This window comes from Bombina bombina, chromosome 2, assembly GCF_027579735.1.
Source record: "Bombina bombina isolate aBomBom1 chromosome 2, aBomBom1.pri, whole genome shotgun sequence".
NCBI lineage: Eukaryota > Metazoa > Chordata > Amphibia > Anura > Bombinatoridae > Bombina > Bombina bombina.
In genome coordinates, this window is record NC_069500.1 from 1,279,059,482 (window position 1) to 1,279,083,931 (window position 24,450).

At 36.3% G+C, this 24,450-nt stretch overlaps 1 protein-coding gene across 2 annotated transcripts in view; it reads left to right on the plus strand.

The window, feature by feature from the left end:
• Positions 1-24,450, plus strand: part of PPARGC1A (PPARG coactivator 1 alpha) — a 136,245-nt gene that overhangs the window by 42,909 nt on the left and 68,886 nt on the right. Inside the window, exons 3-4 of one of the 2 annotated variants that reach the window (XM_053704092.1) lie at positions 20,223-20,417; positions 22,318-22,440. In XM_053704092.1, the coding sequence (XP_053560067.1) occupies positions 20,223-20,417; positions 22,318-22,440 (318 nt within the window). Of the gene's footprint in view, positions 1-20,222; positions 20,479-22,317; positions 22,441-24,450 lie in introns of those variants that run through there. The other variant, XM_053704093.1, reaches the window with a different exon arrangement.

The following is a 24,450-nucleotide window of genomic DNA, read 5'->3' on the forward strand; positions in this document are numbered from 1 at the left end:
CTCTCCCCTAGCCTGTGCACACATCCCAGCATACTCTCCCCTACCATGTGCACACATCCCAGCATACTCTCCCCTAGCCTGTGCACACATCCCAGCATATTCTTCCCTAGCCTATGCACACATCCCAGCATACTCTCCCCTAGCCTGTGCACACATCCCAGCATACTCTCCCCTAGCCTATGCACACATCCCAGTATACTCTCCCCTAGCCTATGCACACATCCCAGCATATTCTCCCCTAGCCTGTGCACACATCCCAGCATATTCTCCCCTAGCCTGTGCACACATCCCAGCATATTCTCCCCTAGCCTGTGCACATATCCCAGCATATTCTCCCCTAGTCTATGCACACATCCCAGCATACTCTCCCCTAGCCTATGCACACATCCCAGCATATTCTCCACTAGCCTGTGCACACATCCCAGCATCCTCTCCGCTAGCCTGTGCACACATCCCAGCATACTCTTCCCTAGCCTGTGCACACATCCCAGCATACTGTCCCCTACCTTGTGCACACATCCCAGCATACTCTCCCCTACCTTGTGCACACATCCCAGCATACTCTTCCCTACCTTGTGCACACATCCCAGCATACTCTTCCCTAGCCTGTGCACACATCCCAGCATACTCTTCCCTACCTTGTGCACACATCCCAGCATACTCTCCCCTACCTTGTGCACACATCCCAGCATACTCTCCCCTACCTTGTGCACACATCCCAGCATACTCTCCCCTACCTTGTGCACACATCCCAGCATAATCTCCCCTACCTTGTGCACACATCCCAGCATACTCTCCCCTACCTTGTGCACACATCCCAGCATACTCTCCCCTACCTTGTGCACACATCCCAGCATACTCTCCCCTACTTTGTGCACACATCCCAGCATACTCTCCCCTACCTTGTGCACACATCCCAGCATACTCTCCCCTACCTTGTGCACACATCCCAGCATACTCTCCCCTACCTTGTGCACACATCCCAGCATACTCTCCCCTACCTTGTGCACACATCCCAGCATACTCTTCCCTACCTTGTGCACACATCCCAGCATACTCTCCCCTACCTTGTGCACACATCCCAGCATACTCTCCCCTACCTTGTGCACACATCCCAGCATACTCTCCCCTACCTTGTGCACACATCCCAGCATACTCTTCCCTAGCCTGTGCACACATCCCAGCATACTCTCCCCTACCTTGTGCACACATCCCAGCATACTCTCCCCTACCTTGTGCACACATCCCAGCATACTCTCCCCTACCTTGTGCACACATCCCAGCATACTCTTCCCTACCTTGTGCACACATCCCAGCATACTCTTCCCTAGCCTGTGCACACATCCCAGCATACTCTTCCCTACCTTGTGCACACATCCCAGCATACTCTCCCCTACCTTGTGCACACATCCCAGCATACTCTCCCCTACCTTGTGCACACATCCCAGCATACTCTCCCCTACCTTGTGCACACATCCCAGCATACTCTCCCCTACCTTGTGCACACATCCCAGCATACTCTCCCCTACCTTGTGCACACATCCCAGCATACTCTTCCCTACCTTGTGCACACATCCCAGCATACTCTCCCCTACTTTGTGCACACATCCCAGCATACTCTCCCCTACCTTGTGCACACATCCCAGCATACTCTCCCCTACCTTGTGCACACATCCCAGCATACTCTCCCCTACCTTGTGCACACATCCCAGCATACTCTTCACTAGCCTGTGCACACATCCCAGCATACTCTCCCCTACCTTGTGCACACATCCCAGCATACTCTCCCCTACCTTGTGCACACATCCCAGCATACTCTCCCCTACCTTGTGCACACATCCCAGCATACTCTCCCCTACCTTGTGCACACATCCCAGCATACTCTCCCCTACCTTGTGCACACATCCCAGCATAATCTCCCCTACCTTGTGCACACATCCCAGCATACTCTCCCCTACCTTGTGCACACATCCCAGCATACTCTCCCCTACCTTGTGCACACATCCCAGCATACTCTTCCCTAGCCTGTGCACACATCCCAGCATACTCTCCCCTACCTTGTGCACACATCCCAGCATACTCTCCCCTACCTTGTGCACACATCCCAGCATAATCTCCCCTACCTTGTGCACACATCCCAGCATAATCTCCCCTACCTTGTGCACACATCCCAGCATACTCTCCCCTACCTTGTGCACACATCCCAGCATACTCTCCCCTACCTTGTGCACACATCCTAGCATACTCTTCCCTAGCCTGTGCACACATCCCAGCATACTCTCCCCTACCTTGTGCACACATCCCAGCATACTCTCCCCTACCTTGTGCACACATCCCAGCATACTCATCCCTAGCCTGTGCACACATCCCAGCATACTCTCCCCTAGCCTGTGCACACATCCCAGCATACTCTCCCCTAGCCTGTGCACACATCCCAGCATACTCTCCCCTAGCCTGTGCACACATCCCAGCATACTCTCCCCTAGCCTGTGCACACATCCCAGCATACTCTCCCCTAGCCTGTGCACATATCCCAGCATACTCTCCCCTAGCCTGTGCACACATCCCAGCATACTCTCCCCTACCATGTGCACACATCCCAGCATATTCTCCCCTAGCCTGTGCACACATCCCAGCATATTCTTCCCTAGCCTATGCACACATCCCAGCATACTCTCCCCTAGCCTGTGCACACATCCCAGCATACTCTCCCCTAGCCTATGCACACATCCCAGTATACTCTCCCCTAGCCTATGCACACATCCCAGCATATTCTCCCCTAGCCTGTGCACATATCCCAGCATATTCTCCCCTAGCCTATGCACACATCCCAGCATACTCTCCCCTAGCCTATGCACACATCCCAGCATATTCTCCACTAGCCTGTGCACACATCCCAGCATCCTCTCCGCTAGCCTGTGCACACACCCCAGCATCCTCTCCGCTAGCCTTTGCACACATTTCCAGCATCCTCTGCCCTAGTCTGTGCACTTGTCCCATATTACTCTCCCTTAGCTTCTGAGCATATCCCAGCATCCTCTTCACCGGCCTGTGCACACATCCCAGATAACTCTCCCCTTTTACATTAAATATTAGATTTTTCTGGCACAAAGTATTTTTTTACAATGCTTAACATTATGTTCATTAAGTACAACTATATATGCGACTTTTTGTTAAATGCGTTTATATTCACCGCCATTATGTAAAATATATAGTGTTTATTGTATTGCATACAAAGCTTCATATGAAATATTTGTGAAATTTTTTTACATTTGCAGTCTAATTTGCTATGAACATAAACTATGTTTCTGTATTAGATTTATTTTGGGGTGAACCAAACTCCCCTCTTATTAATCTCAATTTAGTACAAATTGCCATGGTGGCAAATAATATATTTATTTACTAATCAGTCAATTACGTTGCTCAGTCAGTAAATGTTGAGGTGTGAAGACTGATAAGATCATTTGCTTTCAGGTGTTTTTTCAATATTGTTCTCAGCATCACATATAAATTGAAAAGAATGACCTTTTGCTACTGAATCAGATTGCCTGAATTTCTAAAGATGCTGTGGTGTCAATTAGCATAACTTTTCTTTTTTTTTTTTTTTTTTTTCCATTTTGGGTCTACTGGCTCCAGCTTAACAATATCTTATCAATGGCTTGTTGATACCGTCATCAGTGTGATAGTTTGTTCCTCATAATCAAAGCACAGTGTCAAGGACATAAAAGATAAGACGTTTGCACAACTAAAATCTAATCATTAATTGACTTAAAATGAGAATGGTTCTTGTTCAGGATTTTAAAACACACCAGATAAAAAAGTCTCTAAACTACTATTAAAATTGTTATCATTTATTAACTAACATAACTTTTACTATTTCTGCATTTTTTGGAAAAACTACTCACATGTTACTACTCTGAATTTTTTTTGAAATTTGTAATATATATTTTTTAATTAAAGGGATAATTCAGCTTTAATTACAAGTATTTTGGTGGTGTACTTTTACTTGTAAAAATAAACGTAAATAAGTGCTATATGAATTATGTATTCAAAGCAAAGGTTAGCCTGAGAATAAATTCTATATGAATTATGTATTCAAAGCAAAGGTTAGCCTTAGAATAATATGCAAATGCATTTTTACAAGTATATTGTAGTTGTTTAGGAAATAAATTAAAGGGACATTCTAGCCAAAGTTGGAATCGACATGGATGCATTCCAGTTTTGTATAGAATCATTTTTGTAGTATACATGCATTAGCTAATATGGTTCTAATAAAAGCTATAGTATATTTAGGTATGCACGTTCACCAGCATTTTAAACACAGTACTTGCTCAGAGAGCCTAAGGTGCTTTTTTCATCTGGTAATAACTCATTTTATTAATTGCTAACATGATACAGGCTCCACTGGTGCTCTGAGGAGCTGCAGTATTTAAAATACTGGTACACTGAGAATATCTAGCTATGCTTTACATGCATGTGCAGAGAAAAATTTTAACACTAAAACAGTGATATATTTTACTAGAAACATTTTTGCTAATATAAGTATATTGCAAATATATTTCAATTCAAAGATGTAATTCTTCTATGTGCTTTTCAATTTTGACCGGAAAATCCCTTTAAAGTTTTAGTATCTGTAAAGTAATTGTGCTGTTATGTTGCTTACCTGTCAACTGTTCCTTGTATTTTGGTATTGACTGATTTAAAGGGACAGTACACTGTAAAATAGTTTTTCCATAAATGTATTTTAAATGACTTGTTATACCAACTGCAGAGTATAAAATATTTGAGAAATTGCATATTCAGGTTTATTTGTGTATTTGAAGTAGCTGGTTTTGTGCTTTGAAACCACAGCCTATTACAATGGGTTGAGCTTCAGGTAATATCAGATCTCATTATGTTATCACTTTCATGTACAAGACTTGCTTCCTTATCTTATATTTGTCTGGAACACCAAAGCTCAATACATAGAGAGAACAATGGAAAATTATCATTTTATTACTTAACTATCATGCCCCCACTGAGGGTGTAATCTCTTCTGCTGGCTGTGTTTACTTAGGCTTGTCAATAGCGTATACGCCAGTATCAAAACTTTCAGTATAGGTTGAGAAACCACAAGCTAAATCAGCTATTTCAAATGCTGAAATATGAGTAAAGGAGCTACTTGCAACCAATTTAATACACTCTAGCAGGTAAAAAGGATCATTGGGAATAATTTAAAGAGGAGAAAGTTTTTGGGTGAACTGTCCCTTTAAGGCCCTGCCTTTGCTCCTCCCAACCCCTCCCATGCTCAGTCTAAGCCAACACATTGAATACCCAAGACTCCGCCCCTCAGCCATAGCACCACCCCCAATTGCCTGTGAGTCTGCCCATTCAGGCAAAGCCTCCTAGGTCCAGAAGGCATTGGGTAAATGCTGGGAGATTTGATTTTGTTACTTTGTGCACAGGCTAGGGGGAGGTTTTCTTAGGTTTAAAAACATTTTCTCCCTAACTTATGTCTTCTGTTATGACTAGTTAGTCACAGTTATATAATATGAGTTGATAAAGTAACTGTTTTGCTTGGGTTAATGTCCCTTTCAGTTGTCAGCTTCAGTTATAATGTAGCCTGCTGCTGATACAGAAGTAAGCCCTATTTCTGTTCAGTCTACATTCATATATGCTAAAGACAGGTTAAAAAACAAACAAACAACCATAAAATCTGCTATATTTGCACTATTTACATCACCAGCAGCACATATGCAAAATGAGTTATCACACTTCTTCTGTTTAAGTTTTCTAATCCTTCTAGACAAGTTGGGGAGCTCCATGTTATAGGATATGCAAAAGATTCCCAGCTTTGTCTGTCATTTTATAGCCTGACAGTTGCTATGGTACCTGTACTAGCCATGAAGTAATAAATAAAGCCCTGCTGCCTACACACAATATAACATTACTTCCTCACTGCAGTATGTTGAGCAGATAACATATTTTGGAAGAGGCTGTAAACAAAGTCTCATGTGGGGTGGAAATATGCTTTGTGGAAACACAAATGTGTTTTAAACTGGGTTGAAAATTAGATTTTTTTCTTTACATCATATAGGTGGCAGACAATAATTAATTTTGTTCTTTGACTACTGAAGGGCATATAACAAATTGGCAGCATATATTAATCAAAAGTCTTTAAAGCCTATACCCCAAAGTGACAGAGTTCCGAAACATTACATAAACAAGCTGTACAGTGTTTCATATGTAGATGTTGAGTGTATAATGGATATAAATGAGAGAGATAAAATGTATATGTGTGCAAAAAAATAAGTATTTGTGTATGCGCATGTGTATATATAAATATGTATGTGTGTGTATATATATATATATATATATATATATATATATATATATATATATATATATATATATATATATATATTAGATTAGGAAGACTATATGCATGTGTGTGTGTATATATATATATTTATATAGATATCAAAATAACAATTATTGCACTGAGTAATGATACTGTGTGTGTGTATGTATGTATATATATATATATGTGTGTGTGTGTGTATATATATATATATATATATATATATATGTGTGTGTGTGTGTGTGTATGTATGTGTATATATATATATATATATATATATATATTTATATATATATATATATCAAAATAACAAGAGTATTTCATTGAGCAATGATACTTTTTTATTGGACTAACTATACATTTATAAGTTGACAAGCTTTTGGAAGAGCTCCTTCCTTTATCAAGTCTAAAGCAATTGCTTTAGACTTGATAAAGGAAGGAACTCTTCCGAAAGCTTGTCAACTTATAAATGTATAGTTAGTCCAATAAAAAAGTATCATTGCTCAATGCAATACTCTTGTTATTTTAGTATCTAAATCTCTGGACTAACACACGGCTACTCCAATCAACATATATTTATATGTATGTGTGTACATGTGAATATATATATATATATATATATATATATATATATATATATATATATATATATATATATATATATATAGATTAGGAAGACAACATATATTTATATGTATGTGTGTACATGTGTATATATATATATATATATATATATATATATATATATAGATTAGGAAGACAATTCTCATATTGTCTCTTAAATTTGTGTTTGTGAGTGTGTATATATATATATATATATATATTTATATATATATATATACAGTATATATATATATATATATATATATATATATATATCATGTGAATGCATAATTTTTGTGTGTATATACTGTATCTTATGTGTGTGTATGTATCATATATGTATAACTCTTGTGTGCATGTATATATATCTCTTATGATGTGTATATATCTTGTGTATGTGCAGTGTATAGCTCTTGTTTGTGTATTTGTTTGTGTGTGTGTGTAAGACAGTTTGGGATAACAACCCATTGATTGGCTAGTAGCGTTAGAGTTAAAAAGCACCCTTTATGTCATGTCATGGGTATTCTATAGCTTTTATGGTAGCAAGCATTTGCATCCACTTAAAACAGCCACAGGCTGTGCCTCAACATATGAGTCTTGGAGATGAATGATGAATTATGGTTCATATAAAGCTGTTCCTTGGGGACAATGCCATAAAAATAGAGTCAGAAGGAGCTAAAATGAAATATAGAAGATGTCAGATGAAGTTATTGACATAGAGATGAATAACAGGAGTTATGATTTTAGGTCTCAGGTACTCTTTGCCAGACAGATGGTTCATCACAGCAGCTGATGTTAAGCTTACATCCTCAGTACCTTACAAGCCTAGGATAACTGACACTCCATATTTATACATCAGGTCACCGAGAAAGATAGGAATCTTGAAAGGAGATAGAGAGAGATCTATTTATGGCTCAGGGTAACCAGTTACAGCTTCAGTTAATTCAATAGAAAAAACACACCCAAAATACAGTATATACATTGGTGGGCGGCTATTCATTAAAAATGACTAAACAATTATTAATATTTTTCATACAAATTGTACTTGAGCATCAAAATGTAATATTCTTTGTTGCTGAGCGATAGAACATTGTGTAAGTATTATGAGTCTCAAGATAGATGACATGTTTCATAACAATTACTGATGTGGGGTGGAGATGAGACAAATTAATTAATTTGTGAAAACAAATATTCATTTTATTATGGACACCACAATAACATCGTAATTAACTATGTAGAAAAACAAAAGCATTGGTGCTTAGGCTCAGACGTTTATTTTATGAGCAACAAATAATTTAAAGGGACCCTGGCATATATTCAGCATATTAAACAGACATGTCCGGAATAAAGCTACTATTTGCTTCTGAGGTGGTGGAGGCATGTTTTTGTCCATTAAAGGGACATTCCAGGGGAAAATTTAAATGCACATAGATGAATTACATCTTTGAATAGAAACATATTTCAAATATAAATGTATTTGCAAACATGCTTCAATTAAAAGTTATAATTGTTTTAGTGTTAACATTTTTCTCTGCATGTGCATGTGAAGCATAGCTAGATATTCTTAGTGAACCACCATGACAGTCTTGCTAAAATTTGCTGAATCTATTATTTCTTTTAAAATAACAATTCTTTTGAGAAAGTCAGTAATTCTAAAATCTAACTCTTTGCTATTTACTAAGGGCCATATTCTCTAAATGTCTCCCCTCTGTGAAAGTTATCAAGTCTCATTAGTACTGTGAAGTCCCTGAGAGAATCGTATAAAGGCAAATTTTAGATTGAGAGCTCTATATATCACTTTGCAGGGTTCTAGATTTAAATAAGAAACATGTGCATTGCAATAGAATGCTCAAAAAGCCCCCCATTCTGCATGATCTCTCTCCATGCCAGCGAGTTTTTGATCATAGCCCGAAGACCGAACCCCTTCTCAATATACACTTAAAGGGACATTAAAAGATCAAACAAAAACAATATTTCAAGCCTATAAAAGAGTAGCAATCAAACAAGATAAAGGGACATAATACGTATATGCTAAATCCCTTGAAGTTGATGCAGCATAACTGGAAAAAGCGGAGAATAAAATATTACATGAACATCTCTATGTAAAAAAGTAAGATATTTAACCTCAAAATGTTTTCAGTTCACAGTAATAAGTGCTCAGTGAACAGTTATCATTTAGCTACTATCCAGCTGGAGACTGAAAAAAATATATAGATAATGACAGAACTTAGATCATGCATTGCTTTACTGTGATCTCATGAGATTTCACTGAAATCTCACACAATTTCATAGTAAACTTCCTTAAACTAAGTAAAGAAATAGCATGACTGTGCCTGCACATGCCAGATGCTCTCTTGTATGTCCTGGGACTAGTATGCTGATTGGCTGCTTAAAGTCTCTTTACAATGGGATGTGGCTATTGAGGAAATTATGAGCTAAAATATCTTCTTTTTTTTTACATAGAGATGTTCAAGTGATATTTTCTAGTCAGCTTTTTACAGCTATGATGCTTCACTTTCAAATGCTTTAACATTCAGGTATCGTTTCCCTGTACAAATTGTTTTGCTTGCAAAAGGATTAAGAGGGATATTATTGTTACTATGCTTTCTTGTTGCTCCAGGAGAGTTTTTTAACCCTTTCAGTGCTAACAACGGCGCTTAGCCGACGTAGAGTTTCTCACGGCTCAAAGCCATTGCTAGCACTCTCCCACCTTGAGGGAGATCTGGGGGCTCCCACCCGCTCCTACCCCGGTGATCGGGCCTGCATACTGACAGGCATCACTGGGCTTCACGTTTCTTTATCAGGCAGTGAGCAATCTGTATGTAGGGATGAGTACTTCCTTTTAGTTTTAAAATCAATGTAATCATCTTTAACACCTAATAGACTTGTAGTTGTTTGTTTAGTTGCTGGAGCCTGGGAGAAGCCTGTAAAAGAGCTTGTACACGCAAACTCTTGTGAAAGGACAGATGCTAGTCCTAGAGGAGTGTGCATGGTCTTATGTATACACTATCTGAGGTTCCAACTCCTTCTAAGCATTTGCAAGAGTTTACTCCTGATATTTGTATATGAGTCTGTGATTGGCTGATGGCAATCTCGTGACAAGGGAACAGGGAAATGAAAGGAAACATTGAACTTTGTCAGAAAAAAAATCCACTGTTCATTTAAAATGCAAAGGAAATGTTATTGCATTGGCCCCAATTTATCAAAGTCTGGCAAACCTGATCCGACAGTGCGGATCAGGTCTGCCAGACCTCGCTGAATAGGGCGAGCAATACGCTCGCCGTATTCAGCATTGCACCAGCAGCTCACAAGAGCTGCTGGTGCAACGCCGCCCCTGCAGACTCGCGGCCAATGGGCCGCCAGCAGGGGGTGTCAATCAACCAGATCGTACTAGATCGGGTTGATTTCCGGCGATGTCTGTCCGCCTGCTCAGAGCAGGCGGACAGGTTATGGAGCAGCGGTCTTTGTGACCGCTGCTTCATAACTACTGTTTCTGGTGAGCCTGCAGGCTCGCCAGAAACACGGGGCATCAAGCTCCATTTGATAGGCCCCATTGTCTTTTATGATGCATTTCAGACTACTCAGTGAGTCCTTATGTGCTAACAAGTTTTTAGACAATTCTTAAACCATTATAACAATTTTGAACTAAATAGCAGCTAATGCATATCTTTTCTTAATGATACTTTATTTGTACAATCTTCCTTTAGTGACTGGGACATTTTAGATGGTTTTAGACTTGAATGCTATTATTTTATTTTGTATTTTTAGAACAGATCATTTATTAATGGTTATTAACTTTGTGTCCTTCCCTCTTTGATTGATACGCTTTTCTGAAACTGGTGCACATCCATCCCTCGGTAGCTAATAAATTTGTTTCTATATAAATAGCAATTTGGGATAATTAGAAATAATAGCTTAGTCAAAAAAATATAAAGGTTACCTTGCAGAGTCATTTTGCTAAGTAATGGTTTGTGCTACCATGTCAGTTTTGTACAGACATATGTTCGTAGGCAAGTGCGCTTCATTTACAATGACTTTGATTTATTTGCTTTGTAAATTGGGGACACGAGAAATAATATAATCTGACATTAATTGTTTAGTAGTGTCATCTTTGTTGCTTTCTCCTGGGTGTCTTGATTGTTGAAACTTGTACAAAAGTAATTGATGCTGCTATGTAGACGGCCCAAACTCAGGGACTTGTCAGATGCTCTGTAAGCCAATTTACCTGCAAAAGTAGAAGAGCTAATGACCAATATCACACATTCATTAGTAGACAACAAGGCATTTAAAGGGACATTAGAGTTCATTTTATTTGCTATGTTGCATCCAAGAAAAGGTATTCTAAATTAGATTACCGTTTTTGTTCTTTGAAAATGGATATTCCAGTCTGAATATATATATTTTACTTTTGCTATCCATTAATATAACTGGTGGAGTTATATTTAATTACCAGTAAGTAATTGATAGTCAACAATCAGTTAGGCACACATATTCACTTACTGTCAGCTTTAACCTTAGCTTTTTATGCAAACAGTATGCCACAGTTGTGATAGCTGGTCTTTCATATGTGGGGCAGTTAAAGGGACACTAAACCCAATTTCTTTCATGATTCAGATAGAGCATGCAATTTTAAGCAACTTTCTAATTTACTCCTATTATCAATTTTTCTTTGTTCTCTTGCTATCTTTATTTAAAAAGCAGGAATGTGATGCATAGGAGCCGACCCATCTTTGGTTGTGAACCTGTGTTATGCTTGCTTATTGGTGGGTAAATGTAAGCCTCCAATAAGAAAGCGCTCTCTATGGTGCTGAACCTAAAATGCTAAGATTTACATTCCTGCATTTAAAATAACGATAGCAAGAGAACAAAGAAAAAATGATAATAGGAGTAAATTAGAAAGTTGCTTAAAATTGCATGCTCTGTCTGAATCATGAAAGAAAAGAATTTGGGTTCAGTGTCCCTTTAAATGTCCTGTTAGAGGCACAAAATGTGTTAGAACAGTTTATTATTTTTCTATTGCTTGCATATAACTGCTCATATAAAGTCAGCTCCAGAACAGCAGTGGACTACCAGGGACCTTGCTGAACACACCTGATGACCCAATAACAGGAGGCATAGGTGTATAGCCCCCGATCACTAGCTAGCTCCCAGTAGTGCAAGAGCAGAGTAAATTTAAAAGAACTTACTACTGATATGCTAAATCATTTGAAAGTGATGAGCAAAACTGAAAAAAGCTGCCTAGAAAATATTGCCTTAACATCTGTATGTAAAAAAGGAAGAAATATTTACCTCTGTGAAGCTAATGAGAAAATCAAAAAGAAACCTGTTTGTGGGGCACGGAGTAAGATTTGCCAAATCTTGTCAATCCAAATAGTCATGCATCCAAAGCACTCCAGCCACCAGAAAAAAATCTTTGTTTAAAAGACCTTTATTCTCATTAGTTGGGTCCAAAAGTTTACAGGAACAACGTTTCGAACCTACAATAGGCTCTTAGTCATGTACACTGATTGCATACAGATTTGTACCTTTTATACCCTCACCTGTGTAATACAAAGTTCTAGGTAACATTAATGTGACATCTATTGGTAACATATTGGTATTACATCTTTTTTCAACTTCAATGTTAACCCTTAATGTACCATATTCAAAAGTTAAAAACATAGGTAAAGTAAAACCATTATATATATATATATATATATATAAAACAATATAACACAACAAGTATATGTCATTTTACAAGAATAGATTCCAATCAAAGTCTTTATTAGGAGAGGAGGTGACAGGGAACACCTTCTTAAAATAAGGAAGATGTATTAGATAAAAAATTGGATACTCTGACACCTAAAGGTCTTGATAAAGACTTTGATTGGAAATTATTCTTGTAAAATGACATATACTTGTTGTGTTATATTCAGTTTTTTTTGTATATAATGGTTTTACTTTATCTATGTTTTTAACTTTTGGAGTATGGTACATTAAGGGTTAACATTGAAGTTGAAAAAAGATGTAATACCAATATGTTACCAATAGATGTCACTATAATGTTACCTAGAACTCTGTATTATACAGGTGAAGGTATAAAAGGTACAAATCTGTATGCAATCAGTGTACATGACTAAGAGCATATTGTAGGTTCGAAACGTTGTTCCTGTAAACTTTTGGACCCAACTAATGAGAATAAAGGTCTTTTTAACAAAGATTTTTTCTGGTGGCTGGAATACTTCAGCTAATGTCAGCATGTTGAAAAAAAGAAAAGCAGCAACTACAGTCAATCAGCTTAATCAGTGCTGATGTCACTCTTAGCTTTATTGTGATCTCATGAGAGTACACTGAAATCTCATTGGATTTCATAGTAAAGTTCCTTAAACTGGGAAATAAAATTACTATTCTTGTGCATGCCAGATGCACGCTCCCTAGCAAGTCCTGGGACTAACATCCTGATTGGCTGCTAAAATATCCTTTACAATGGGATGTGGCTACTGGGGACATTTTGAGGTAAAATATATTTCATTTTTACATATATATGTGTAGGAGATATTTTCTAATTAACTTTTTACAGCTTTGCTGCTGCACTTTAAATTGCTTCAACATTTGGGTATCATGTCCCTTTAATAACAGAGGTAATTTAAAAAGTCTCTTAAAATTGTAATCTCTATCCGGCAAAATATTAATTTTTGACTTCCATGTCCCCTGAACAATCAATTGAATCTCTACTTCTTTTACTATAGATTAAATAATTATTAAAATCTGCCATCTTTGGTACAGTACAATAGTAAAATTCTATTCACATATATATATATACATAGTTGATTTTCGAGCTGTCTGCAGGATGTCTTGTTTCACTATAAACGGAAGAAATGCCAGAGTAGTGATTTAGAGCAGTTTTAAATGACACATGATTTATGCTTTATGCCTACTATTTCACGCCTTTTTTATGACAAATTCAGAAAGATCTGGCTGATGAGTAGAAAATGTGACGGATGGGCTGAAGTTCAGACTTTTAGTGCCTTATATTCACTTAGTAAACAGCCACTCATTGCAAAATTGTGCCACAGCTGTAGCAATGGCAGAGTGCCACTGTTATGTAGGGCATCTGTTTTACTGTGAAAATCATTGCACTGCAAAGCCCAGTTCACAGCACAGCTTAATAAACTGCTTACTAGTATTTTCTCTTTTTATCTATGCTGTTTTTTTATTAACTCCCAATACTCATTTTTAATATTAAAATGTTGGCTTTGCTTTTCTCACTTATAATTCTTTGCTGTATGTAATTGTATGCATTTTTATGAAGTTGCAATCCAAACAATGACTTGGCACTAGATTGGGGACTTCTGAGGAAGGAGACACCTGAAATGTCAATAAATTAAAACAGTACATAAGATGAACACATAAATGTGAAACAGATGTGTTCTGCTGTCAGTAGTGCAGGGTGTTTTACAAATGTGCCACATTAATAGGAGAGAAGAATATGTTTAACGTTTATTAAGCAGTCACAGGTAATTATGGTTTTAAATGTCTGTACTTGCACACAGATCTGCACTAAGAGCCAGATTACAAGTGGCTCACTGTATAGCGCCTGTGCCGCTAGAAGTACTTTTTTATTTGTGCGGGTTAGCAGTAGCACGTTTATTAGAACATTTTTCCCTGTGTGAAGAACATTGGAATTGTAAAATATTTAAAGGACCTACACAGTAAAATTCAGTATTAATTTTTTTTTTTTTAATTGATTGTAGGTATCTGAGTGGAAAGGGCTCCAAAGTATATATACATATGTATATATGTGTATACATGTTTATATATGTTTATATATGTATGTATATACCGTACATATATACAAATATAAACATAAATACACATGTATATACATATATACATATGTACAGTATACATATTTAGACATGTGTGTATATATATATATATATATATATATATATATATATATATACACACGTTATGGTCCTTTCCATTTAAATAACTTGTCATATACCATATACATTTTAACAGTTATATTTTTTTTTTAATTATTTATATAAATAATTATTATTAAATAGTGTATATATGAGTGTTACTCTCTATTTTAATGCATGTATGTTGTTTTTAATGCAACTTTTAATTTAGCCCTAACCCTTTACACGAGGACTTCAGTCGTGCTAACTCAACGAGTGCAAATTTTGTTTTGATTATCACATACACTTATGTTAGTGCGCTACTTGTAATCTAGCTAGCCCTTATTATTTAATCTTTTTTTTTTTGGTCATTTTTTTTTATGGTGTGTTACTTCACTTCTTATACTAGGATGCTATGCCAGTGATGTGCATATAGATCATTAGCTACTATGTCACACAATCTGAGGCAATTCCCAGAAGAGTTTGGGTAGCGATGTGTTACTCTGTTCAAAGTATCTACTTCATCAGCAATACTATCCTCCTGTATCTTTTAATCTTTGCAAACATTTAAAGGGACATTCAAAACTAAACTTTCATGGCTTAGACAGAACAGATGTGGTTGGCTTTTGAGCCAGTAAAAAGAGGCATATGTACATAGCCAACAACCAGCAGCTAGCTCCCAGTAGTGCATTGCTTCTCATGAGACTAAGTCTTTAAGTTTCATGTTTCTACACTGCTCTAAGGGAGTATGACTCTAACACAATCTTTATATTATAGTCGTATTTTACATTTATACCAAGTGAATATGAATATGAACGTTGTTTTATTTTTATTTTTTTATTTTTAGCAATTTATTCAATTAATTTATGTGGAATTTCATTTAAATAAATATAAAGGGAAACGGGCATGTACCATAGACACAGAGGCTGATAGGTTGATATATTGATGCATCCCTATAGGTTCCAGTCTTTCTAGTAAATTTCCCTATTCTTTAAACTCCAAAACGCTAATCCCTTTTTTCTTTAAAGTGATGGTAAACTTCCCCATTTATTAAATCATATACAGAATGTTAGTGATATTTTAGATGGAGTTTAATTTTTCAGTTGTAATGAAGATGCGCTATAACATTTTTTAACCCCTTCACACTTTGTTCCGACGTAGACAAATAAGTCCTGGCGGAAAAATACCCTGCCGCCCACTTCAAAAGTAAAATTTTCTGTGAGCTAACAGTTTGAACTGTTCTCCAATCAGTGCTCTAGCTACAACAAAAGTGCCATATGGGGAGAGTGGTGATTTGGACACGTTTTCAAACTGTTAGCTCACAGGAAAATTAACTTTTAAAGTGGGCAGCTGATCTCGGGGAATTTGAATTTCATACCTACCTTAAAAAGTAAGTTATAGCGCATCTTCATTACAAATGATAAATAAAACTCCATCTAAAATATCACTAAAACTCCATATCTGATTTTAAAAAGGAGAGAGTTACTATCACTTGGTCGAAATGAAAAAAAAAAGAGGCAAGTCAGTTCCTAAGTGAGCACTCAATTACATAAACATTTATAATTTTAAAAATATTGCAATTTTTATTTTAAAATACACTTACCTCTTCTTCTGTTCTCAGCCATATGTTTGCAGCGAGTGACATTTTTTTGTTGCCCTTCAACAGCTCCTAAAAGCTAGTATCCAAAAAATATTTACTGTCTTTATTGTCTAAAGAATGCTTGGAGCTGATATATTTATCAAATCTTTTTTTTTTTTCCCTAAAAATATTCTTTGGTTTACAAATGAGAATTGGATCTCCCAAAAGAATATGTTTTCTAATTACTTTTTCAATGTTGTTGCATTTTTATGTTATAGTAATTCTTATTTGATTGTAGTTTTAACAACTTTGCATTAATTGCAGTTCTATTTTTATAGTTTTCTTTTGCATAGTTCCTCATCACAGCATTCTTAGAAAACCATTTTTTCTTAAAACAGTGTTTCAGTTTCAATGCAGCTAAATCCATACCTATATGGAATGTTTCTTATTCATGTGAATTGTACAGGTCTATCTATCTATATATAATTTACTCCTTACATAGTATTTTCCCAGTTTTGCCTAAACAACACGGTTATATTAATATACTTTTTTTTACTTCTGTGATTACCTTGTATCTAAGCCTCTGCAAACTACCCCCTTATTTCAGTTCTTTGACAGACTTGCATTTTAGTCACTCCGTGCTGACTTCTAGATAACTCCATGGGAGTGAGCACAATGTTATCTGTATGACACACATGAACTAGCACTGCCTAGCTGTACAAAGCTACCAAAATGCACTGAGATAAGAGGCGGCCTTAGAAATTAGCATATGAGCCTACCTAGGTCTAGTTTTGAACATAGAATACTAAGAGAACAAATTAAATTTGATGTTAAAAGTACATTGGAAAGTTGTTTAAAATTGCATGCCCCATCTGAATCATGAAAGTTAAATTTTGACTAGACTGTCCCTTTAAGATTTGTATGAAAAGTGACAGACTAGAATGTTATACACTGTCTAAAAGCATTTGACATAAATGGTAATCTGCAAAAGATAAAGTAATCTATGTTAAAGGGCCATAATACCCAAATGTTTAAACACTTGAAAGTGATGCAGCATAGCTGTAAAAAGCTGATTAGAAAATATCACTTGAACATATCTATGTAAAAAAGAAAGATATTTTACCTCAAAAGCTCCTCAGTAGCCACCTCCCATTGTAAAGGATTTCTAAGCAGCATTTTAGTGTGTTTGTCCTGGGACATCTGAAGGGACTAGCATCGTGCACTCTCATATTATTTCACCAATCAGGTAAAGGAAGCTTACTATGAAATCTCATGAGAGTTAAGTCAAATCTCATGAGATCACAGTAAGAGTTCATGACCTCAGCACTGCTGATGCTGATTGGCTGCTGTTCATTTCTTCATTTTTTTTTATTTTTTTACCTGCAGCTGGGAGCAGCTGAGTTTAACTTTTTACACAGAACTTACTCTACTGAGCTGAGGAAATTGTGAAGTAAAATATCTTCCTTTTTTACATAGAGATGCTCAGGTGATATTTTCCTGTCAGCTTTTTACAGTTATACTGCTTCAGTTTCAAGTGATTTAGCATGTGAGTATTATGTCCCTTTAAGCAGGCAACTTGTATACCAGCCAGTGGATGGGCACATGACAGCTGCCTGGGCAAGGGTATCTTGGCAAGGACAACTTCAAAAGTAACCTTTTCTATATACCAAAGACTGTCCTTGAACAATCAGGAGTGTCACACCCATGCATTAAAACTACTCTGTAACATAATTTGACCAATACAGTATCATCTTCCTTGGGCTATTTCACTAGATTTTATTAGTGGAAGCCATACACATTTTATACCAAAGAACATTTAAATGGGTTGATTTTCCATGAGGTTTTATTCCCCCAAATATGTTTAAATGCAAATATATTTAATGACGGTCAAATATGTATTTGATGATTTAATATTGTATAAACTCAAGTTGTTATGTAATGTAAATTGTTTGCGCTGTTCAATAATATCATTAGCAGATGTCCTTGGAACATTATGGTATTTGTTTTATTTTGAATAATCTATAAAACCATCCCAGCTCTGCCTTTAGCTTTTGTTTTTGGGACCTAATCAGCACCCGTATGATGGGTTGAGTCCTTGAACAATCATCATGTTATAATTTAAGACAGTTTGTCCTTGATTCATGGCTCCTCCAATTATACACCACATGAGTGATAATGTCTCTGTAGGTCAGATTATGCCGATCGTGATCTTCCAGTCAATGATTCATTATCTTAGCTTGGTCTCTCATCAGTAGTGGCGCACAACTGCACTCCTTACAGACTAGACACTGTGCAAGATTTAACAAATCATTATGTAAGGTGTGCTACTCAGTGGATCGAACATAGTGTCACATGTGTTATCATTTTTTTCTTGTTCAAAAGGATTTTTCTAAAGGTCAAGAAACATAGAAAATAAAATGTACTAGCACAGTAAGATCAACAAGGACTAAAGGAGGGATCAATGCATTCCACTGCTGAAATTCACTAATTGAAAGGAAGTACTACACAATCACCAACAGAGAAGTGTGCTTATAGATGTGTTTATCTTGTATTTAAACAGTAGGTAACAGCAAACATTGGAATAACATTTTTTATCTTTTTGAATAATTCATTTTTAAAGAGTTGGCATTGTAATTAAAAACATATCTTCAACATACAGGTATACCTCATTCATACAGCGGGTTAGGGACCGGAGCCTCACTGTAAAGTGAAAACCACCTTAAAGTGAAACAAGGCGGTTTTAGCTTTCTTTTCACTTGCCAAAGTGTTTAAAAACTCGAAAAGATGTTTGAACTAACAAATATTAGGGGTGCAATAGCGCCAAGTTTAGTTTAACACTAGCACAGTATTCAATTAGTATTCAATAAAAATTGTACCTGTAAAATAGTGACAATTACTGTAGTAAAATTTGCCAGACTACAACACTGAGACACAGATTGCATTGTAATGCTTTAAATAGAGCGAACTGAGCGTAACAAAATGGTGCCAGTCACTTTTCTCGCAATCTCACAATGAGTACAGCACTGTTTCAAAATCCTTGGGGGTTTAACTTCAGCTCCAGGTTAGCGCTGTATTAGTGAATCGCTGTAAAGTGAAGCGCTGTAAAGTGAGGTATACCTGTATTGTTCTTTAATTACATATACACAACATTTACTTATAGCAAATAGTCACACATTTTTGTTCCTATGATAGTTAGGATAATTTTACAGTTCATTATTTGTTAGTTAAAAAAATGAACTTACCTCTTTTGAAAACAATGTCCTTCTTTCTTTCACACCCGCTATGAATAACGCCTGCATCAACTCTGGGTTTGATTAGAGCATGCCTGCAGCCAATCCAGAGCCAGTATGTAAAACATTAGTAGGACAATGGAAAGTGTCAAAGGCTGTGGTGCCTTATGTACTTTCAGTTTGCTTTAGTTAAGAAGGAATTAAGTTGTTTTAGTTAAGAAGGAATGATCCTTAATAGCAAATTGAGTAGGTTGTCTCTTAAAATTTAAACTACCTTAATTTAATAAAACAAAAAAATACGTGGAAAATCAGCCTTTTTCAGTGTCCTTTACTGTAATATCCTCTGTCAGGTAACTGGCAAACCATTACTATTCTATGTTCACTGCCAATCTACTCAAAAAGATTGAAATATTGTTACTTAGGGAGTGGTTTGAGGCCCTGGACAAAAACAATAGTCCTTAATAAAATACGCAGAAAGCTCCAGAAGCAATAAATCAGTTTGATATATTATGTAGATGCTGGTTTACTATTTACGTAGAGGGTTGCTTATTATATTATTGACTTCTTCCCTGTTTTTCTTGTAGAAGATAGATGAAGAAAATGAAGAGAATTTGCTAGCAGTTCTTACAGAGACCCTGGACAGTCTCCCTGTGGATGAGGATGGATTGCCTTCATTTGATGCACTGACAGATGGAGATGTGACCAACGAACATGATCCTAGCCTTTCATCTATGCCTGACGGCGCCCCTCCAACTCAGGAGGCAGAAGAGCCGTCACTAGTAAGAATCCTTCCTACTGTTTAACTGGAATTGGATGTGCTTCTGGCTACTCCCTGCATGGGTATGATGTAGTCAAAATAAGGTTTGGACTTTACTTTTAGGTAGAAAATAAGAAGACATTAAAGACGTGGTCCTGATGCAAAAAGTAATAAATAGTTGTGGCTTCTAGAAAGGGCTAACCTCTATGGCAACCAAGAGGTTAATATAGTATGACAAACTGATATAGGCTTTAAAGGACAGCAGAGTAATTTTGTCCATTTTTTCAATCTATAAAAGAGATTTTTTTTATTATTAAAGGTTTTAGATTCCTGTGGTAAAAATAGTTTTAATTTTGTTGTGTGTTTGTTGCTTGTGCCCCTGTCTATCAATAAAGCTGTGAGAACTGCCATTGATTCATCTGTCCAATGAGATGAGTTATGCACCAACATGCACTTCCTGTTAGCGTTAATTTTAATATAAGCAATTTTAACAACACTGCATCTCAGAAAATATTTTAACAAGTATCAAATAATCAATTTTTCATTTGCATTACAGATAATTTTAATGTAGTGTCCCTTTAAAAACAGAATGAGAGAGATTGTGTTTTCAAAGGCATAGTCAAATGCTGTTACAGTCACTTTATAATGATCAGCCTACTGACTACAGCAATATCAAACACACAAATACAGTCACAAATTCATCTTTATATGTATAAAAATGACTGTAGAAAATGTCCAGCAAATAAAATAAAAGTATGCTTTCTACCATAGGATACTAATAGTACAAATTAGCACTTATTTTGATTGAGCCTGAAAGTATTATCAAAGTTTCTACAGACATTTACATAAAAAATAGAGGTAAAACTACTGTTTCAAAAGTGCACCATTTTTATACCTTTGAAATTCAATACCCAATTATGATAATTAAATAATTTACATCCAGACACCATGATTTACTGACTGTTCACTTTGCTGTGATATACCAGATGTTATAACACACATTTGAAAGCTCTAGTTTGAAGCATTGCAAAAATAGTTTTTTTTTGCATGAAAAATATTTAGTTATTTCATTTTCTTTTTTAAAGGGGCGGGCGACTGTTTCAGCACATGGATTAAAAATAATGAAAGTCGGCTGAAATAATGAACATTGGTTGCATTTGTTCTGTCTAAGCAAATGTTGGATGTTGGGCATTTACTTGTAATTGTAAGCGAATAAGATTTGACTATTGATCACCTTAAACCTCAAAGCAAGTCCACAAAGATCAATATTCAAGCATAGTATTGGAATGTTGCATTCAAATATTTGAATACTGTGATCTACTTTTGAAAATAATGTGCTCAACAGAAATATTTGAATGGCAGAATGAATTAAATGGGTTTAAGGGAAACATAAGGTCGACCATTCAAATCTCAAACTCTAGACATTCGCCCATCCAACCAGTACTTCTGTGCATGTTAAATGTTCTGATTCTCATTGTTGCTAAAAAGAAAAAACAAATTAGCAATTGTAGTATTCAAAACGTTTTCATTAAAATGCATGGTAGAGAATTTGTGATTTTGTTGTATCTATAATTGTTTGCATGTATAATTGACAAATTTGTTTATGATTCACATCAGCAATTAATAGCAACTTACTGCAGTCTTTTTTAATTATTTTTTTTGTCTTTCTACAAACTTGTAATATAGATAGTCAGCCACACCAGAGATTTCTATTTTGCAGAAAAAGCAAGCCCTTTAATGACCACCATTGTATAACAAGGTTTTTTAATTGTGTTGATGAGGTGTTATTTACAATCATGTTTAGCGATAAGAGTATACTCCTATGATTCCACACATCTAAATTTAACTAACTATGCAAAATTCAGATAAGTAATTACATTTCTCAGCAATAGGTAACTTTCTTTTTTCCTTTTTTTTTCTAGCTTAAGAAGCTGTTATTGGCGCCAGCAAACACACAGCTGATTTATAATGAATTCATTGGCCTCAGTGCGCAACACAATGCACAGCCTAATCACAGGATCAGAACAAGCTCGACAGGGGCTAAGGTACAAAACTGTTCTTTTTAAAACAGGAAAAAATGCTATGTTATGTTGCTTGTTTCTGTAACTGGGTAATTCTTGAGATACACCCTTGTGTGCCTCCATATATTAATTTGTACTGTAAGCAAGGTTGCCTTTTCTTAATTTATGGAAAAACTCATTTGGTTGTGAAGTTTCTGAGTCCTTGTTAAATGTTAATCATTTACATATAACAGACCTCCAAACTGTCCCAGATCATGCGGGATTGTCACAATTTGAGAGGTCTGCCTGCATTACTGCTCACAGCTCTCCTGGCCAGGGCAGATGTCCCAATATCTGGGTACTGCCCTGGTTCTGATAAGGCCATTCCCTAACCTCTACTGGACATGCCCATGCCACGTCTTACCCTGCCCACTGCAAGTCTGTGGCTCCGCCCCTCCCTGAACTGGAGAGCCTTTTGGAAATATTGGGAGGTATGATATAGTCTAGATGCTCGTTACGAATTCACTAAATTGTGAGGTTCACATTTATTATTCTGTTTTATCATGGATAGGAAGATATATTTTAAATATTTTGCAATCTGTATTTGCGCTAATTGGATGCTATATACATCAGTCTTAAAGGGATATTCTAATGCAAAAAAAAAACATTGCAAAAATTTGTGAGCATAGATTACTCTTTGTATAATCCTCAAAAAGTGTTCATGAGCAGGGCACAGCTGGTGGTTGTTTAGGTCAAGTGAATGTGGCCCCCATTTGGCTCAAGGGGACTTAATCTATGCTTTTAATCGCTTTCTGCGGTTAAAATCATAGTTATATAGGCTTACTATTTAAAACAATTACATACTATAACAAATTAGTGCACATACTGCAGTAGAATTTCCCTTTAAATTAATTAACCTTGCAGAATGTTACATACATGTACAAGATTAGGGTAGAAAGTGTCTTATGAAGATATTTGATAAATGTTTTCAGTAACTAAACTCTCTCATCAGCTGTCTATTTTATTCTATTCTTAAACTTCCCCATTGAGTAACATCTTCAACAATTCTCTTGTATACAATAAACATTATTCCCTGCTTTGTGATAATATAGTAACAGAGGTCTGGCCCTTCATTTCCTGGTATAGCAGCAATAACAAAGGTGGGGTTATTCTTTATTTTAGTTTAGCACAGTGGTTGTGAAAGTCCTAAAAACAGGTAAGCCTTTTTATAGTTGTCTAAATTTCAGATCAGACATACGAATGTAGAACCAAGGCTATTAGAATAGATTCGCTAAGGAAACTGATAAAGGGACCTTCTATTGCAAAGTTACATGCTCGGATTTGTTAGAACATGTCATTTTTGCTTTACTTAACCGCAAAAGGGTTAAACACAAAGGTCTCACTAGGGAACTGAAGAACGTGGAAACCTCTTGGAAGTCCCTGATTGGCTCACTGGTGGTTTCTTGAATGGGAGCTGCTGTGACTCCCATGCAGAACTTTATATATTTAACCTCTTTATGGGGTTAAGCAGCTTATTTCAGGTCTTAAAAAGCACTGAATTTTACAGCGGTATTTTGGATTGAGCTTTAGTGCAACACTTTACTCACCACTTGTAATAAGAGCTCAATAATATCTCTCCCTGCGCCATTTATTAAAAGTATGGAGCTTGTTAAAAAGGATTTTTTTGTTATTTGGATAGTATATTCTATGTTAGTTTGATTAAAGTCAATTTTAAATTGAAATGGTAAATTGTACCCAGACATTCTATGCAATCATGTCTGCTATTATATTCATGTTATGTATTGTTTAATAAGGAAACAAAAAAAGGATTCAGCACTGTGGTTAAAATATTTACCCATCTACTTTTTATACCACATTGTGAATTATTCTTTGTGCGAGATCTTACAAGAGATAACATACAGGACACAAAGATTGCTATGCTATTTTTCTAAACAAAATCATTTTTGAGATATAACCTTGCGGTGATTTTTTGGGGTTCTTTAAGAGCTTGCAAGGCAAATTTATAAAACAGAAACATACAAAAAAAATAAATAG